The sequence below is a fragment of the Aquila chrysaetos genome, chromosome 5 (assembly GCF_900496995.4).
Source record: "Aquila chrysaetos chrysaetos chromosome 5, bAquChr1.4, whole genome shotgun sequence".
In the NCBI taxonomy this organism is placed as follows: domain Eukaryota; kingdom Metazoa; phylum Chordata; class Aves; order Accipitriformes; family Accipitridae; genus Aquila; species Aquila chrysaetos.
The window spans coordinates 1,887,483-1,902,531 of record NC_044008.1 but is presented as its reverse complement, the minus strand read 5'-3'; the positions used below and the strand labels follow the sequence as shown (position 1 = coordinate 1,902,531).

Here is a 15,049-nt window from a genome sequence, read left to right as displayed (position 1 = left end):
TTTTTGTAACAACACTTGATAAATACAAGTATTTAGTATCTGAAACAACATGTTTGCCTGTTGCAAGTATTTTGCCAACTGTTGTGCTACAGATTTCAGTAGCTGTGTCCCTTATCTTTGAAAATAGGTAGTAAAAGAGGCTGTCTCTTCTTTTGAAGGCAAAAGAGGTGTGTCAGACAGGCCTCCGTGTAAACAGCAGTTCTATTTCCATACTTGGTGACCCAGCAAAAGGTAAGATTTCTATTCAGAGGACCAAGAGACCTGTTCACTGTTCTGGGGATATTGACTCCTTTAAAAACAAAAGCAAAAGCCCAGAAAAACTCTTGGTACTGCCTTGTTATTTACTGCAAAGATCCACAGAAACTCCCATGTTTCTTACATGGAAAACTGCACTTGTTTGGACCAAGCAAGCAGCAGTGTTTTCCTTCCGCCCCTTCAACCAGATGAGGATGGGATCTTCCCCATGGAATGTTATTGTCTCTTCACCTCTCCATTTCAGGCTTCTTCTCCCTTGTTAATAACAACCTTTGTCACCAAAGTGGCTTTTTGGCAGCTCTCCCCACCCGTTTGCTCTTCAGAGTCTGTTTGCTGAGCTTTTGCCACCAGTCTTGTTAATAACCAGAGCAGATCGTGACACGTCAAAAGCCCTTTTCAGTATGTGCAAGTTCCTTGCCCAAAGGTGTGGGGCCTCAAGACGTGCAGTGCAGGATGGGTTACTCAAAGAAATCCTTCTGCCAGAAGCAGAACGTCTACCAGTCTTCATCCCCCAAGTCTTTGCAGGCCAAGACACCTAATTATTGAGCAGTCAATGGCAGTGAATGCAAAACCAAGCAAGAACTGGTTATTTATCTGGTGTATATCTTAGTCCTGATGGACTGAGATGAATATTATGGTGTGTCTCTTTGTAGCCCTTCCCCTGCCCAGTCCCTGTTTCCCCTGCCATGTACTTCTCTACCCATCTTGTCTACAAATATAAAGCAGGAGTGAAGAGCCAACACCCCCACCCCCAATAAATCCACATATGATATGCCCTGAGCATGGAGAAGGGATGGGAATAAGCCATGTGAGAATAGGCCTTGTCACAGGGTAGAAGGTTCATGTTGACATCTGGAATGCTGAAGGGCCATAAAGAGCCAAGGAAAGGGCCTGGGAGGGTCTATGCCATGCCACGGGCCTGCTCTCATGCCGTTGCAGTGCGTGTTCCCCACGTATAAACATTCACATTGCCTTTGTGTGACTCCAAATTGAGCAAAGTACCTGCCCCCCTTGCAGTCTGACCTGGAAGCCCTTCACCAGATCTTTCTGTAAGAGACAAGCCCTCTCTTGGTATGTTTTCATGTAGTGTGGGCAAAACTGATGTTAGCTGGGCTACTTCTCCCAGGAGAAACCCAAGTTAACTCCTTTCCTAGAGCTGACCCTGAAACATATAATGCTGTTCCATACCAGCTGTCAAAAAAAGGAAAAGAGTCAGAAAGAGTTTCACCCTTTTTATGACAGCAAGTGCTACTCTGGTTTGCAGCACTGACTCTGCAGGGACTCCCATTTCCGCAAGGAGGGCCCTCTTTACAGGGTTTTTTGGCAATCAGCTTTACTCAACAGATGATTCACATTATCTTGCATTGCTTTGTTTTCACAGGGGTTTATATTTCCAAGTATGCAGACTGTCTTCATCCGAGACCCTGGTATCATGGAAAATCAGGCTATATTGTAATTTGTAAGCTAATTAAGGTAAAATGTGAGTCTGTCTTTTTATGTGGAATGGTTTTCAGAAGCCGCTATACAGTGCAAGCAGTTTTTAAGGAGACATTGGTGCCCATAACTGTGGTGGGGTGTAGAATCAACTCTGTTGAGAGCTCATCAGGATTTTTGACAGTGGGATATGTCAGGCTGGAAAGCAAGAGATCCAACTGGGCTGGACTGGTGGCCTGCAGGGTAGCAGAGGATGCAGAGGAACTTCCAAATTCCACTGCTGAGATCAGAAATTTCCCATAGGGTCACCTTTTCCCCTGTGCTCTCACGCATTTTGGGGATTTGAGAGGGAACCATAGGGTGGCTCAGATCACAGGCCCATTCTATTCCTCCATGGGGCTAGCATGTGGCCCCTTTCCTCCCCACTGGCTCCTGCTCTCTGTAGCTGGCACCAAAGACATGCTCCTCCTGTTTGCTCTCCTGAGCAGTGCGGATTTGTCTGCCATGGCGAACTCGGTGGTGGCAGGCCCTCATGTTTGTAAGGACACAAATGCACGCAACCCCCTCACAGTGGTGGGGAGTATGGGGCTGCCAGCAACACTGTCTTTGGGGAAAAGGAGGATTCAGGGGTCTTTTAAAATAAGTTTCTGCAAACAATTATGTGTATTCTCTTTTTTTTTTTTTTTTTTTGTTTGGTAAATTTTCTGGCACAGGGGAAGGTCAAGGTGGTGTCTGAGAATTACACAACCAGCTATACCTGCCCATCTCCCGGCTATGACTGCCATGTCGCCGTAAGCAGAAGCAACATACCATCAAAGGCCAGCCACTGCCAGGCCTTTGAGCAGAGCCAGGTATCAATTTGCAACAGGACTGTGCAGACAGCTTGCTTGTGGGCTGCAGGGGAACACAGTGCTGGCCCAGGTGCCTTGCTCATTCCTCACCTTGTTTTTTCATCTGTGTTTCCCTTCTCACCCCAGTATTACGTGTACGAAGTGTCCGATGGCAGCACTGCTGAGCGGCCCAGGCAGATTTGCCCTTACATAGTCATCGCCTGCCAGTACAGGGAGCCGAAGGAAATGCCCGTCTTAGCTATAGAGAGCCTGTAAGCAATTTGCTGTCGTTCCAAAATACCCGGTCACTTTTGTGGGCTGTTTTTCCTTTTCCCATTGCTAAATGTTCCTCTTTTTCTCCCTTTTCTCTAGACCTGAGCTTAATCACAAAGGTAGGAGCATCTGGTGGTTGTTTTTGTTTTATAAATGTACCTTTCTCCCTCTCCCTCTCCTGCTTTCTCTGAGCCATTCTCCCTTTTGCCTGTAGCATTGTACTGTCCATGGAGGGGGCAGCTCTCCATCCGGGGCCAGCTTTTGTGCAACATCGCCCTGAGGACCCCATACAGCTCCACGATTCCAGCCCAGCTGTAAGTTGCCCCTTTCTCTTCTTTCTGTGCAGTTTGTGGAGTGTGAAGCATTACACCTTTGGGTGTCTGTGTACCAGCAAAAGCCAGTTTTGTCTTTCCTGCCCCATCCCTTCATTGATCAGCATCTTCTTGCAGCTGTACCAACTTACCACCTACACTGTCGGGGCAGTCATCAGTGTCAGGAAAGTGGTGTTGGGCAGCCAGCGGTGCAGTGTCACAGCAATAGCTGGATGAGGACATGAGACCAGGCCCTGAACTGCAGCTGGAAATGGCTGTATTTTGTCATCTCTTTTTGTTAACTGCTCTGGGATGTTTATTCCAAATCAATTATTCCTGCTTGGGACTTTTCTCCCTGTGAGAAGTGGGCTTCCCAATGGTGCATGTACGATCAGCCAGTTGTGTTTACAGATAGGCACGATGGCAAATAAAGTATTGAGGTAACTAGCATTCAAAAAAATGAGATATTTAAAATCTTCAGTAGCCAGAAGCCAACCAGCAGGCAGCAATTTGAAACAGCCAGTGACAGCCAGTAACACGGCCACCAATATCAGTGTTTGGAAGTGTTCACAAACAGGATCCTCAGATCAACAAAGCGCTAAGCAAGCTGAACCTTCTCCAGCCTTCTTCAGAGGTGCTTTCTCTGGTTTTACAGTGACAGGCCAACAAGGACACTCTACTATGCTTGATTCTGAGAGCCTTTTATGCTTGTGATCTCACTGTCTGCTGCTTTATCCCCACAGGCCTCCCAACCTGGACATTAACCATGTCATGGGTTTGTCTGACTTGAAGAAAAAGCTACCAGAAGCTGCATTTGGGAAAAGAAATTACACTGAGAATGAAGGTGAGTGCCAAACCCGCTGGCATGATGAGTAACATGTGCTTGTGCTGTGCCATAGGAATTGCTGCAAGGGGTTAGAGCTCAGGTCCACGTAGCACTGGGTCTTGTCTTGAAGGGTGGCTGATTGCAGATAAGCAAGGAAAAATGCCAAGGCAGCACAGGGATATTTTCCTGTCCATACTTCATATGGTCTCCTGGTGTGATATAATGCTTTTCCCAAAGCAACCCTTTGATCAGCCCATTCCTGGGACAGGACAGGGTGGGAGACCCTGTTTTGAGACCTGGTTTCCCATCCTGCAAGATGCCAAAAGTGGTGCAAGTGAGAGCAAATGCAGGGAGACAAACTTTTCCCTTCTTACATCATCTCCCTACGAGGTGAGGGACACTCCACCTTTTGGGGTCTGATCCAGTGTCTCGTGCATCTGGGCGGATGGGCCTAGCTGCCAGCCAAAAGACGTGGCTGCCTGCAGTAGCTTTGGGTCACAGGTAACCTACTTGTCACTTCAAGGGGACTGACAGTGACAGTGAATGGCAGCATGAGAGGGGAGAGGACTCCAGAAACCTTGGAGAGAGGCAGAGAATGCTCAGTAATCAGCAAATAAAAGCACAGATTTGGGGAAGAGAAGGGCTCTACTGTCCCCTTAGTGGTGCTAAGAGACCCTACTTGCCTATAGTCAACCACTCTCTGTCCTGGTCAGTGCAGGGTGGGGAGGAGGGGACCTGTGTCTAATTACACTTGGGGTTCATACTGCTGATTGATTTTTGGGTTGCAGTTTTGATGAGCCTGGCAGCTCTCAGCCCCGAGGTGTTGAGCTCCTGATGGCTGTGAGTGGCTGTGCATTGCAGTGGACGTGCAGTTACTGGCACAGATACTGCAGGTTGCACATGGAGGGCTCTGGATGTGATTTGCAGAAGCTCCAAGTGCATTTCCATGTCATCTTGCACCAAAACAAGTGTGGACTGCTGCAGTGTTGCGTCCCATCCGTGTATCAGCTCTGCTGAACCCAGTCAGGGCTTTGATCGGGCCAGCTGACAGCCAGCCTGTTTTGGGGGTTAGCATTCAGCTTACAGTGCAGATGGACACAGGATAGTGCCAGGGCAGAAGTGGGGGCAGGCCACAGCAACACTTGATGAAGGTGCCATGGAGCCACAGTCTTAAGATCAGCTGGTGAAAGAGAGGAAATAGTTGAACAGAAGAATTTTGCTGTGAAATTCAGAGGGTTAAGGTGGGTCCAAGATCTTGCCTTTGTTAAACTCCTTTGGGGATCAGAGTGTGCAATAACGATGCTCCATAGCAGGGGAGAATATGGCATGTTAGAATGAGCTATTTCCCTCTGAAAGGCTCCCTGTCTCTGTTGAAGCACACAGCATTGGTTAAATAGTTTTTGTTAGCTGCAGAGATAAGATAGGAAACATCTCCAGTGAACCATGCATGGTTTGAAGAGGAAACTCACTGTGATATGAATTCATATACCAGCTTAGGAAATCTTGGTAAGTGTTTTTTTGGGTTTTTTTGTGTTTGTTTTTTTTTTTAAAACCCAGTGCTTCCACCAATTGCACACCCATTTTCCTTGTTCAGGAGCACTTGTTTGTTCAGAGTTCATGCAAGAGGCACTATTTCAACATCAAATTCTCTCTGTTTTGTCTGCAGTCTGCTTTCAGGGTGTTTACTTCAGTCTGTATGAAGTAGAAATATCAAATAAGGATCAATACAAAATGGATCAGTTAGTAGAAAAGCTAAAGGAAAAGGACTTGGTAAGTATTTTAAAACATTGTCATTCTGGGAGGGAGGTGGCCTTTTAAATGATCTCTTGAAACTTTTGGTATTCACAGATTCTGAACTAATGCAAAATGCATTGAATTTCCCTGCTTTAAGTATTATTTTCCTGCTTTGTTATTCTCAAACATAGTTTAGTATTTCTGTATATAAACTGTTAACTGAAGATTACCCACTATGAGTTGGGAACTGATTTCTAGGGTGAGCATGCCCCGCTGAGCAGAAGGCGTTATACCAGGCAAACCTCTTCTTTGGCTATGTTTATGCCAGTTGAGATTATTTTATTGTCTTCATTAATGATTTTCCCCCCTTGCATTGCAAACAGCATGGTGGACAAGGACTGCAAGGGGATCTTACATATTAAGAAAGCAGAAGCAAAGTCCCCCAATGCCAAAATGATAATTACTAAGCAAAAGACATAAGCTGTCACGTGCCTGCCTTTCTCCCTCGTTGCTGAAAAATAGCCCCCACTCAGCTAGATACTCATAGTTACACTGCTGAAACCTCATGGGCTTCCAGGAGCTCTGAATAAGTTGAGATTTATTTTTAATGGGGAATTTCCCTTGCGATATATTATCTGATAAGGCTTTTTTCAAGCACACTGGGGTCTTTTGTTCCCAGTGTGACTGTCACATCTCCTTGTGACTCCAAGGGATAATCCTCACCCCTGTGGAGTGCAGCACCTGCATCTCTGCTGGGATTTGTGGTTGGGTTGGTTTTGGCTTTGCTGCTGCTGGTTGCTCTCTCGCATCTGACGCTTCCTGTAAATTCAAGGTTGCAAATTCACGGCTGCAAACTCACGGCTGTCTGGGCACATCCTCCCCTCACTATAAGTTGGCAGTGGCCCATGAACTGCCTGGAAGTGCTGTTGCCGTGTGGCACTGCTGAAGAGCTGCCCACCGATGTGCAGCTTCCCACATGTAACATACCAGAGCAAGTGTTTGTTGTGGATCCCTGTAAGAAAAGCACTTGGACTCCCTAAAGTATTGATTAAACTATTTTATATTGGTAACAACATGAGAAGAAAGAAGGGATGACAAAGACAATATCCCTTCACATGCAGGTAACCCTGACCTGTGCAACTTCAATTGGACCTCTGGTTGGGGCACTGATCTGTCTATGCTGCAGCTCATCTTGAGGTTCCCAGCATCTGAAGGGATGTAAGCTTATCTATGCTATCCCTTTTTTCTTCTCCTGTTCTCACCAGTAAGACATATTTTAACCAATACTTAGTTAAGTCCAAGTGTCTTTCTTGCTGGGGTCCGTGACAACCTCTTGTTCCAGGGCATCACACCATGTTTGTAGCCACTGAGGGCTATAACATGCATCTTGCCAAGCCCAGCAGAGCTGGGCTCGCTAGAGCAAAAGATGAGATGGTTGAGTTGTGGCCATGAGCAGTTTGGTATTGAAAGCCATCAGGAGCATCGTTTCCCTAGAGATTCCCCACCCTCATATATCTGTCAAACTGCATTAATAGAGCTCCTTTATTCCAGCGAGGAAATCGTCAGTGTGCTTCTTCCCTCCCCTTAGCTTGCTGTTGAACAGCCCATGGGTGAATTCGCTTTAGCGGCAGCTCCCAAAAGTGTGAATGAAAAATGCCTTCCATCTCCTTTCCCTTTCAGTGGTGCACGGGCCAGGCACCCACCTTGCGCAGGGCCCAAGTGAAAATGAAAGGGTGGCTGGGGCTCGCTGTTGCCTGAGGCCAGCTGTGCTCCTCTGGGTGCTTGCTGATTGATGTCTCTCAGCTCTGTGTCAGGTGGCTGCTGCCTTATGGCTTGACTTTCCTCCTCACCTGCCTGAAAATCATCCTGTTTGTGAGAAACCACAGCTATTTCATTGAGCTGGATTTATGCAGCAGAGATGCTGGCTCTTATCCCTTCTGCTCTGCTGGCTTGAGACAACCAAAGCAAGGAGCTGCTGTTCTGAATATTACATTGAAATTGTTGAGCATTTCCAAAGCTGTTCTGTTGTCCTGGAGAAATGAGGCTGTGGGCGTTAGTCCAATCCTCTGTTATGTCTGAATGTATTGAATGGGATCAGTGAAGTTTCACAGAGCATTAGAAGCCCTAGGGTTATTCAGTTCCTCTAAGTTTCCTGAAAAGATGTGTCTGCATGGAAGAAAGAGATCCAAATGGCTATCCCCACAGAGGGAAAGGCAGTCCAAATCAGGCTCTGCAATGAGGCATCAAGCAACACCCAAACATAAGAAAATCTCGATAAGTGCACGTATCTTTTTAGACATGCAGTCATCCAGCTCTGAGACAGAGTTGCAGGTGTCTCTTAGACTCAGCAAATTTTTTGTCACATATTCTTTGATACTGATGCTGCTAATAAGCAAGCTGCATGGCCTGAACTTCAGTCAGGCTTGTGGCTGGAACAGTTGGTTGTATTTTGTCAGATGCTGGTGTCCAGCTTTGCTTTCCCTGCTGGGAAAACCTTCCCCTTGGGCTGTGGAAAGCAATTTCTGGCTGAGATGCCTAGGAGCTTTTGAACTGAAGGGACTAAAATTATTAACCTTGTTCATTAATTACAGCTAGTTTGGCTAAGCATATTTATTTTTTAAGGAACAGATGGGAGGAATCTGAGAGCTGAATAACAACATAAATGGAATGCTTTTGGTTACAGATCCCCATTGACCCAAGTGGCATGAAACGAACAGTGTCCTCAACAGGGAATGAGCTGGTGATGTTGGCACATGTTCTTCAGCAATAAGGGCTTGTCGACAGTCATGCTGAGTGATATAAAGTGTGCTGAGGAGGAAAGGGAGTGGTTGCTCTAACTTTGTATGTGTTTTTTGTAGGCAATCATCAAATATTTACAAGACCAAGGAGTCCTTATCCTCCTCACGTCCTCTGCCTTGGCACGAGATGATGGTAAGGCATGGCTACGTAGAAACCAATACCTGTGCTTAAACATCCTGCTCTGTTTTAGAGACGGAGGGTGGGCACCCTCAGTCTAAACAAAACCTGTTGCTTTCTTTCATAGGGTTTGACCCCAAGGAGCCTGTCAGCCTCCTGGCCCTGTTTCTGTTCACCTCATCCCGGTCGGTATGCCTGAGAGGTAGGGAGGTTCCCTTTGCTGGCTTCAGACACTGTGTTTTGGCTGTGGGATCCTCACCAGAGGGTCCTCACAGACATGTCCTCTTGAAGAGCTGATTTCTCTGCTCAGAACCACCTACAGCTTTAGCGCAAAGTGCCTTAAGAGGAGAGAGAAGTCCCAATTCTCTAGCTATGCCGCATTTTAAGCTGATCTAAACGATGTTCCGTGCCTCACCCATTCACTGCACATCCTTGCCCCTTTGCAGGAAGTTGATGGGAGTGACAAATAATTACGTTTCTCCCTCTCAGTCAGTTTTCAGCAGCATCCACTCCCTGAACTGTCTTACCTGTGTATGTGGAAATCTGACTCCTGCAGAGCCTGGCTTACATCCCTAAAGGTGCACTGGAGCCGTGCTCAGGGGGGCGAAACGACACATGGCACTTGCTGGACCCTGCATGGAGCTGATGTGATTTGCTAAACCAGCAGAAAAAAAGCCTGCCCTAAAAAATAAGGGATTGTTTTCTGCTGAGATAACAAGTGAAGTGGGCTCTGTGAAAGGTCGCTGCTGTCGTGGGGAGGGAGAGGAGAGGTGGGGAAGGGGCATTGCTCCCTAAAGAGCAGCAAGGGTTTGGAGGCTCAGCTGTATTGTGTGACTTCTCTGCTGTGGGATCCATAAATGTTGGTAGCGGAGCTGTGACGACTGGTCAGGGTGCATGATGGGTGAGGGAAGGAGGCAGGGAGATGGCATTGGCCAGAGCCATGATGTTTTGCTGCCATCAAGGTGAGTCACAGCTCTGGGACCTGGGAGGTGAATCCAGCCTGTTTGCAGCTGCAAAATGTGCTGCTTTTCATGCAGAACAAATACAGAGGCACTAAATAAGAGAAAATAAAGATTGCTCGGTTTGAACCTGCAGATCTTGAAGTAAGAATCAGCTTCAACCTCTGTTGCATTTGCCTCAAATTTTCTCTGTATCTATTGGCTTTTTGCTGCACTGTCTATGTAGAAATATTCATCCTACAATTTCTTCTTGTGGACATAAAGAAAGTTACTGCTCTGCCTCCCCTGGACAGCTTCATCCACGTGCCTCTCACTGTGCCTACTCCACCAGTAATACTTCTAGCCTTGCAGATCTGCAAGCAGCGTATAAGCAGGGGCCTTTTGCTCTGTGTAACTTCTGGCTTGCTTTTTGTTGAGTCATCCTAGGGACAAGCCAAGAGACTGTTTATGCCAGCCACACATTGGTATTTCAGTCCACCTCTGTGTGAGCAATGGCTGGCATTGCCGACGGAGCTGCACAGGATGTACCCATCTCCCCTCCCCAGAAGATAAAATCAGCAGAAGAGCTGATGGGACCCACAGGCACATCCGAGCATGGATTGCTTTGTCTTTTTCAGTGTTTAACCTCCAGCTATAAACTTTATTCTTCAGGACTCGCATATGAAGTGGGCTTGTAAGTCGGGTGAAGACATGATGGTAACTTGGCAGTTTGTGTTGCAAATGTCTTTGATGCCTGAATTCAGTCAACCTAACTTTAAGGATGTGCTGCTGGTGGCTGTGTTAGCGTGGCAACATTTCTAGTATCTTTACTAGGTGTAGGAGAGAGACAGGCTCCTCCTGAGGCAGAGTGAAGATCCACAGTACCAGGTCAAACCTGGAATCAGGTTGTTGCTGTGATGCCTGGAGCAAGGGCTTGAAATTGGGTGAGGTGAAGGGGAAGAATGCCTGGAGAGCAGACTGGAGGTGGGAACTGACCACCCAGATATTGAGATCTTGCTGACCAGCCCTGCAACAGGCAGAAAATACCCTCCAGAGCAGAGGGATCTATTCCAGGCTGACTGTGGGCACTGTATGCTGGGGAGGAGGAGAACAGGGCAAGGAGGTATTTATCTTGAAGAGGGGTTTTGTGGAAGAAGGTGGTGGAGACAGGAGAGGGCACCAGGCGTAAGGAGCATGCCAGAGAGAAGCTGGTGCAAGCAGCTGGTTGGTAGGAAAGTTTGGGGCTGTAATAGACACTGCCTGTGGCTGGTGTTGATGCTAAAGAGGAGGCGAAGCCGTGGCAGCCAGAGAGCAGCTGGTGGCAAAGCAAACAGGCAAGAGGAGAGGATAACATTGAGTAAACACTCAGTGTTGTTATGTGTCATGATCTGAACATTGATGGCTTCCAGATGCTTTCCCTCTGGTGCCAGCAGGACTCCTGCACGTGCTGTCCCATTCTGCCTATGCGAGCGGCGTTACCCCAGCCAGCCCTGCCTGTCCCTTGGGACGGAGACCTCTTCTCACTGGGATTATAAACCCTTTTTCCTTTAGGGCTTTTCCTTTCTATGAAGATAAGCAGAGCTGTGCAGGGGTTTGGGGTTGAAAAGGGATGGTCACCGAAGATGGCAGGGGTGCAAGGGAGATGCAAAGAGAACAGGAGCTTGAAGGATGGTTACATCTGAAGTCACTCAGCTCAGACTCGAAGCATGAATAATGTTTCCCGTTTTGAAACAAGTGGCCTCTGAATCTGTTCCCTTCCTGTCCAGACAGCCGTCAAGAGGAATGTAGGGCAGGCGTACCAAACCCGCTGTGCAGACATGCTGCAGTGTTCCTGAGCCAGCAGCGGAGGCAGGCAGCTGGGAGCTGGCTTGCGGGGACGCCTGGGCTTGCCGGTAACAAGGACCAGCATTGCCAGTGCAAGGCAGGGCCAAGAGGCGAAGAAAATCGCACATCTGGAAGGGGAAGAGAAATACCTTTGCCTTGCTGGGAAGAGATGTGATGGGGAAGGGCACTGGGGTTGTCAGCCTGGCCCTGCAACCAAAAGAAACCTCAGAGTTGGATCATAACACGCAGATGGGCCAAGCCTGTGGGTGCAAAGCACCAACATCAGGCTGCTGGCTTGTGGTGGATGAAGCCGGATAAGTCTGCCTTATGCAGATGGGGAGCTCAACTGACAGGCTCTGCATATCACACTGGCTCTCCAGGCATTTCCAGACACTGAGAGGATGCTGCTACGCCAAGCGGAGCCTACTTCCACAGTGACATCTGCGAGGGTGGGCACCCTCGAGCCTTGGGAGTCATTGATCCCTACTGAGAGCTAAACCCAAGGCTTTTATGATACTGAGCAGTGTACGTGGTAGAGTGTTGATCCTGCTGAAAACAGAAACACCAACTCTTTTCAGTAGGATCAGTCTTCCAGCTTTAGAAAATCACCCAGGGGATCATGTTAGTTATTTATACAGTCCCCAGATCTGCTTGAGGAAGTCTGTATTCCCCATCCCTCTCCAGAGCACTAATGTGCTGTCTTCATGTGAAGCGTGTCCACCCACGCTGACAGCAGGTAGAGATGGAGCTGCTGGAAGTTGCATGTGAACAGGGACGTAACACAAGTGATCTGAAAATGGTGCTGGTCTAAACAACCTGCATGGGCAACCCTAAATTTAAACAGGTTTAAAACAAAGCCAACAAAACCCATCTATTTTCAGACCTCCGACTGTCTTAAATGTTGGATGTAGCAAGAGTTGCTAGAGTGAAGGGACTTAGACCACTATGTGTGCCATCTCACCCTGTAATTTGCTGCAGAATGGGGCTAGCTGATACAACAGCAGTCTTTCATCTTAGTTTAATCCACTTTGACTCCTATGTGCAATTCTTTTTACCTTCAGCAGTTACAAGCATCCATCAAACCAGGACATCACCCCTGGGGCTAGCTTTTTGTAGGTTGGCTTCTGGGGCTTTTTCATAGCTTTCATGTTCTCTTCGCATGTAACGGTGAGGTGATTTGGGGAATTTAATCCTTTTTTAATGTGAGTAAAATTCTGTTACTTTCCTTTCGCAGTTGAAAAGCATGATCCAAAAGATGAAAGGGAAGATGGTGACGATAGTGACATCTCATTAAAAATAGCATCAGTTTTGCCTGGACTTCGCTACGCCTTACAGAAAGCCACGAGTTCTTCATGGGGGGATGCAGTCAGTACCAGCATACGTATCAAACAGCACCTCCAGGAGTACGCAAAGCTTGATCAAAATACACAGCCCACCTCTGGGCAAAACAGCAAAGTTCCCCTTTCTTCTGTCCTCTCACCAACTGAGGATGAATGTACTGATCCCTTCAAAAAACACTCAGAGCAGTCTTTCTCCCAGCTGCAGCATTATCTGTCTGATCCCAGCAGCTATACTCTGGAAATGTCAGCTGCCTTAGGATGTTTGACTGGTGCTGTTCAGTCTCTTTGCTGCGATTCAGAGGCCGATTGTAAAGTGGACTTCTGTTCAGCTGTGCCACCAGACCCTATTAGTCCCAACACAGCAGCAGAAATAAAAGTCAAAAGTGAAAACCCACAGCCCAGTGTGGGGCTGGGCCAGAGAGGTGAAGGGCCCGCAAAAGATGTTAACTCAGCCAGCAAGCTATGGGTACAGCAGAGCAGGAGAAAATCCAGCCGAGCCATTGTGACCAGCACCAGGAAGAAATGGTCACCCCTCAAGATGCAAATGCATCCTATGGGGGACAGCAGCAGGAACAGGAAAGCAACCAAGAAGAAGAAAATCAACATCGCTTTCTCTTTTCCTAAAAAGCCAGGGTTCGCGGCCAATTCCAACGAGCCCATGCTTAAATTAGCCAATTTGCAGTTTCCACACAGAAGGAAAAGAGGTAAGTACTGTATAAATGGGACTGACTTCCTCCTGCTTCTTTGGGATATCCAGCTGGGATACTCAGGGTTCACTAGGAGCTGTGTCCCCTCGCTATCCACCCAGGTGCCCGGCGCAAGCAGATACCTCCTGAGAGCATCCAAATAGGTCTGTGGTGATGTCTCCACAGTCTCTTGTTCAACCTGGGAAGGAGTCCAGGGCTATGACAGGTGATTTCAGTGAAGGCGCCTGAAACTTGGTGCAATGGTGTGTGCTGTTGCCTTCCTTTGCTTACAGGTGACTCTGCACAGGGGCATCAGCCAGGTCATGGTTATTGCATCACTTGTCCATGGGCTGTTGATGGCTCAGGCAAGGAGCAGTTGCCAAAGCCATGGTCATTACAGGCTGCCTAAATAACCAGCCACCCTATATGGTCACGTTGTGACTCCCTGAGAGTCAACTTTCTTGCTGTGGCCTTGAGGAAGCTAGAAGTGTGAGATTGATCCCACCCAACTTACTCTGCTGAAAGCTGGCATCTGGCCTGACCTGCTCATGCGAGATGTCTCAATGGCATAAATTGTCCTCTGAAGGCTCCTGTCTCACTGCTGAGGATAGGCTAAGCCTGTCCTTCTGAGCCAGCCTGAGCCTCCACCTGATTTGTAGAGACACTCAAAGTGGGTTGAGATGAATCTCAACCTTGGTGATGAAACGTGGCCATAAACATCCAAAGGACCAGCTGTCTACAAAGTTAGCGTCATATTCGGCGACCTCCCTGGCATTCATACACATCACAGGTAGCAGCAGCGACTGTGAAAGTGGGCTGTTGTGCAGAACAAGGGGTTGTACAGCATCTGCCTGCTGTGGGGTGAAGTCAGCTCTGATTCACAGTCCATTGAGCTCTGTCCTGGGGCACGTTGCCTCGGGCCTGGGTGGCATTGCTGATGGATCTGGGAGAGGTTCTTATGTGCTTCTTGGAGAGATAAAAAGTACCCTCAGGGTGCAAGTGGGGGGGGGGGGGGCAGGAATTAGAGTGACTTATCCCTGGAGAACACCTATTCTAGTTCAGGAAAGCAGGCTTTTAATGAGCTTAAGAAGTGATGCTTAATTTTTAAAAACTGGTTACTGATCACTCACATCAGTAACAAACCCATTTGTAAGACTGGATGCATAAAACAAGTCATTGAAGACTACTGTGCTACTGGCAATCACTTCTAAAGCAGTCCTTCCACATTTCTTAGCTGGATATTTTTCAATTACTCCTTTTTAACCTGAATATGTCTCAAACCAAAAGAAATGCACTCCTTTTTCCCTGTCCCAGGTGCGGAGGTCCTGTCTGCAGAATTTGTGCACAAAGCACAGTCTGAACCTGTTCAGAAGGAAACCTCAGCTCCTGACGATCCTGGCTTGGAAACAAAGAGACTAAAGATACTGAAGAACCCAGACATGAAAAAGGTTCCTGTTGCTGAGACCGTCACGAAGCCAGTGAAAAGTAAGACACTAAAAAGTGTGGCTAGCAGCCCATCAAAACCTCAAGCCAAAAAGCAAGCAGAAAGCGGTAAGAGTGCTGTTTCCTGTGGAAATCTTTACTTTAAAAGCTGAGCCGTCAAACATCACGATCAGGTCACAACCAGATGATAGTAATGGCACATTTGGCAGCAGCCAAAGGGCCTTACGACATTTAGTGCT

At 47.6% G+C, this 15,049-nt stretch overlaps 1 protein-coding gene across 7 annotated transcripts in view; it reads left to right on the top strand.

The window, feature by feature from the left end:
* Positions 1-15,049, top strand: part of TASOR2 (transcription activation suppressor family member 2) — a 44,199-nt gene that overhangs the window by 14,148 nt on the left and 15,002 nt on the right. For 4 of the 7 annotated variants that reach the window (XM_041123353.1, XM_030013711.2, XM_030013712.2 and 1 more), the window contains exons 4-16: positions 159-231; positions 1,637-1,728; positions 2,403-2,540; positions 2,667-2,791; positions 2,892-2,911; positions 3,007-3,106; positions 3,847-3,947; positions 5,596-5,699; positions 8,522-8,594; positions 8,707-8,781; positions 11,284-11,409; positions 12,576-13,385; positions 14,682-14,918. In XM_041123353.1, coding sequence (XP_040979287.1) covers positions 159-231; positions 1,637-1,728; positions 2,403-2,540; positions 2,667-2,791; positions 2,892-2,911; positions 3,007-3,106; positions 3,847-3,947; positions 5,596-5,699; positions 8,522-8,594; positions 8,707-8,781; positions 11,284-11,409; positions 12,576-13,385; positions 14,682-14,918 — 2,074 coding nt within the window. Of the gene's footprint in view, positions 1-158; positions 232-1,636; positions 1,729-2,402; positions 2,541-2,666; positions 2,792-2,891; positions 2,912-3,006; positions 3,107-3,846; positions 3,948-3,969; positions 5,436-5,595; positions 5,700-8,521; positions 8,595-8,706; positions 8,782-11,283; positions 11,410-12,575; positions 13,386-14,681; positions 14,919-15,049 lie in introns of those variants that run through there. The other 3 variants (XM_030013714.2, XM_030013715.2, XM_041123354.1) reach the window with 3 other exon arrangements.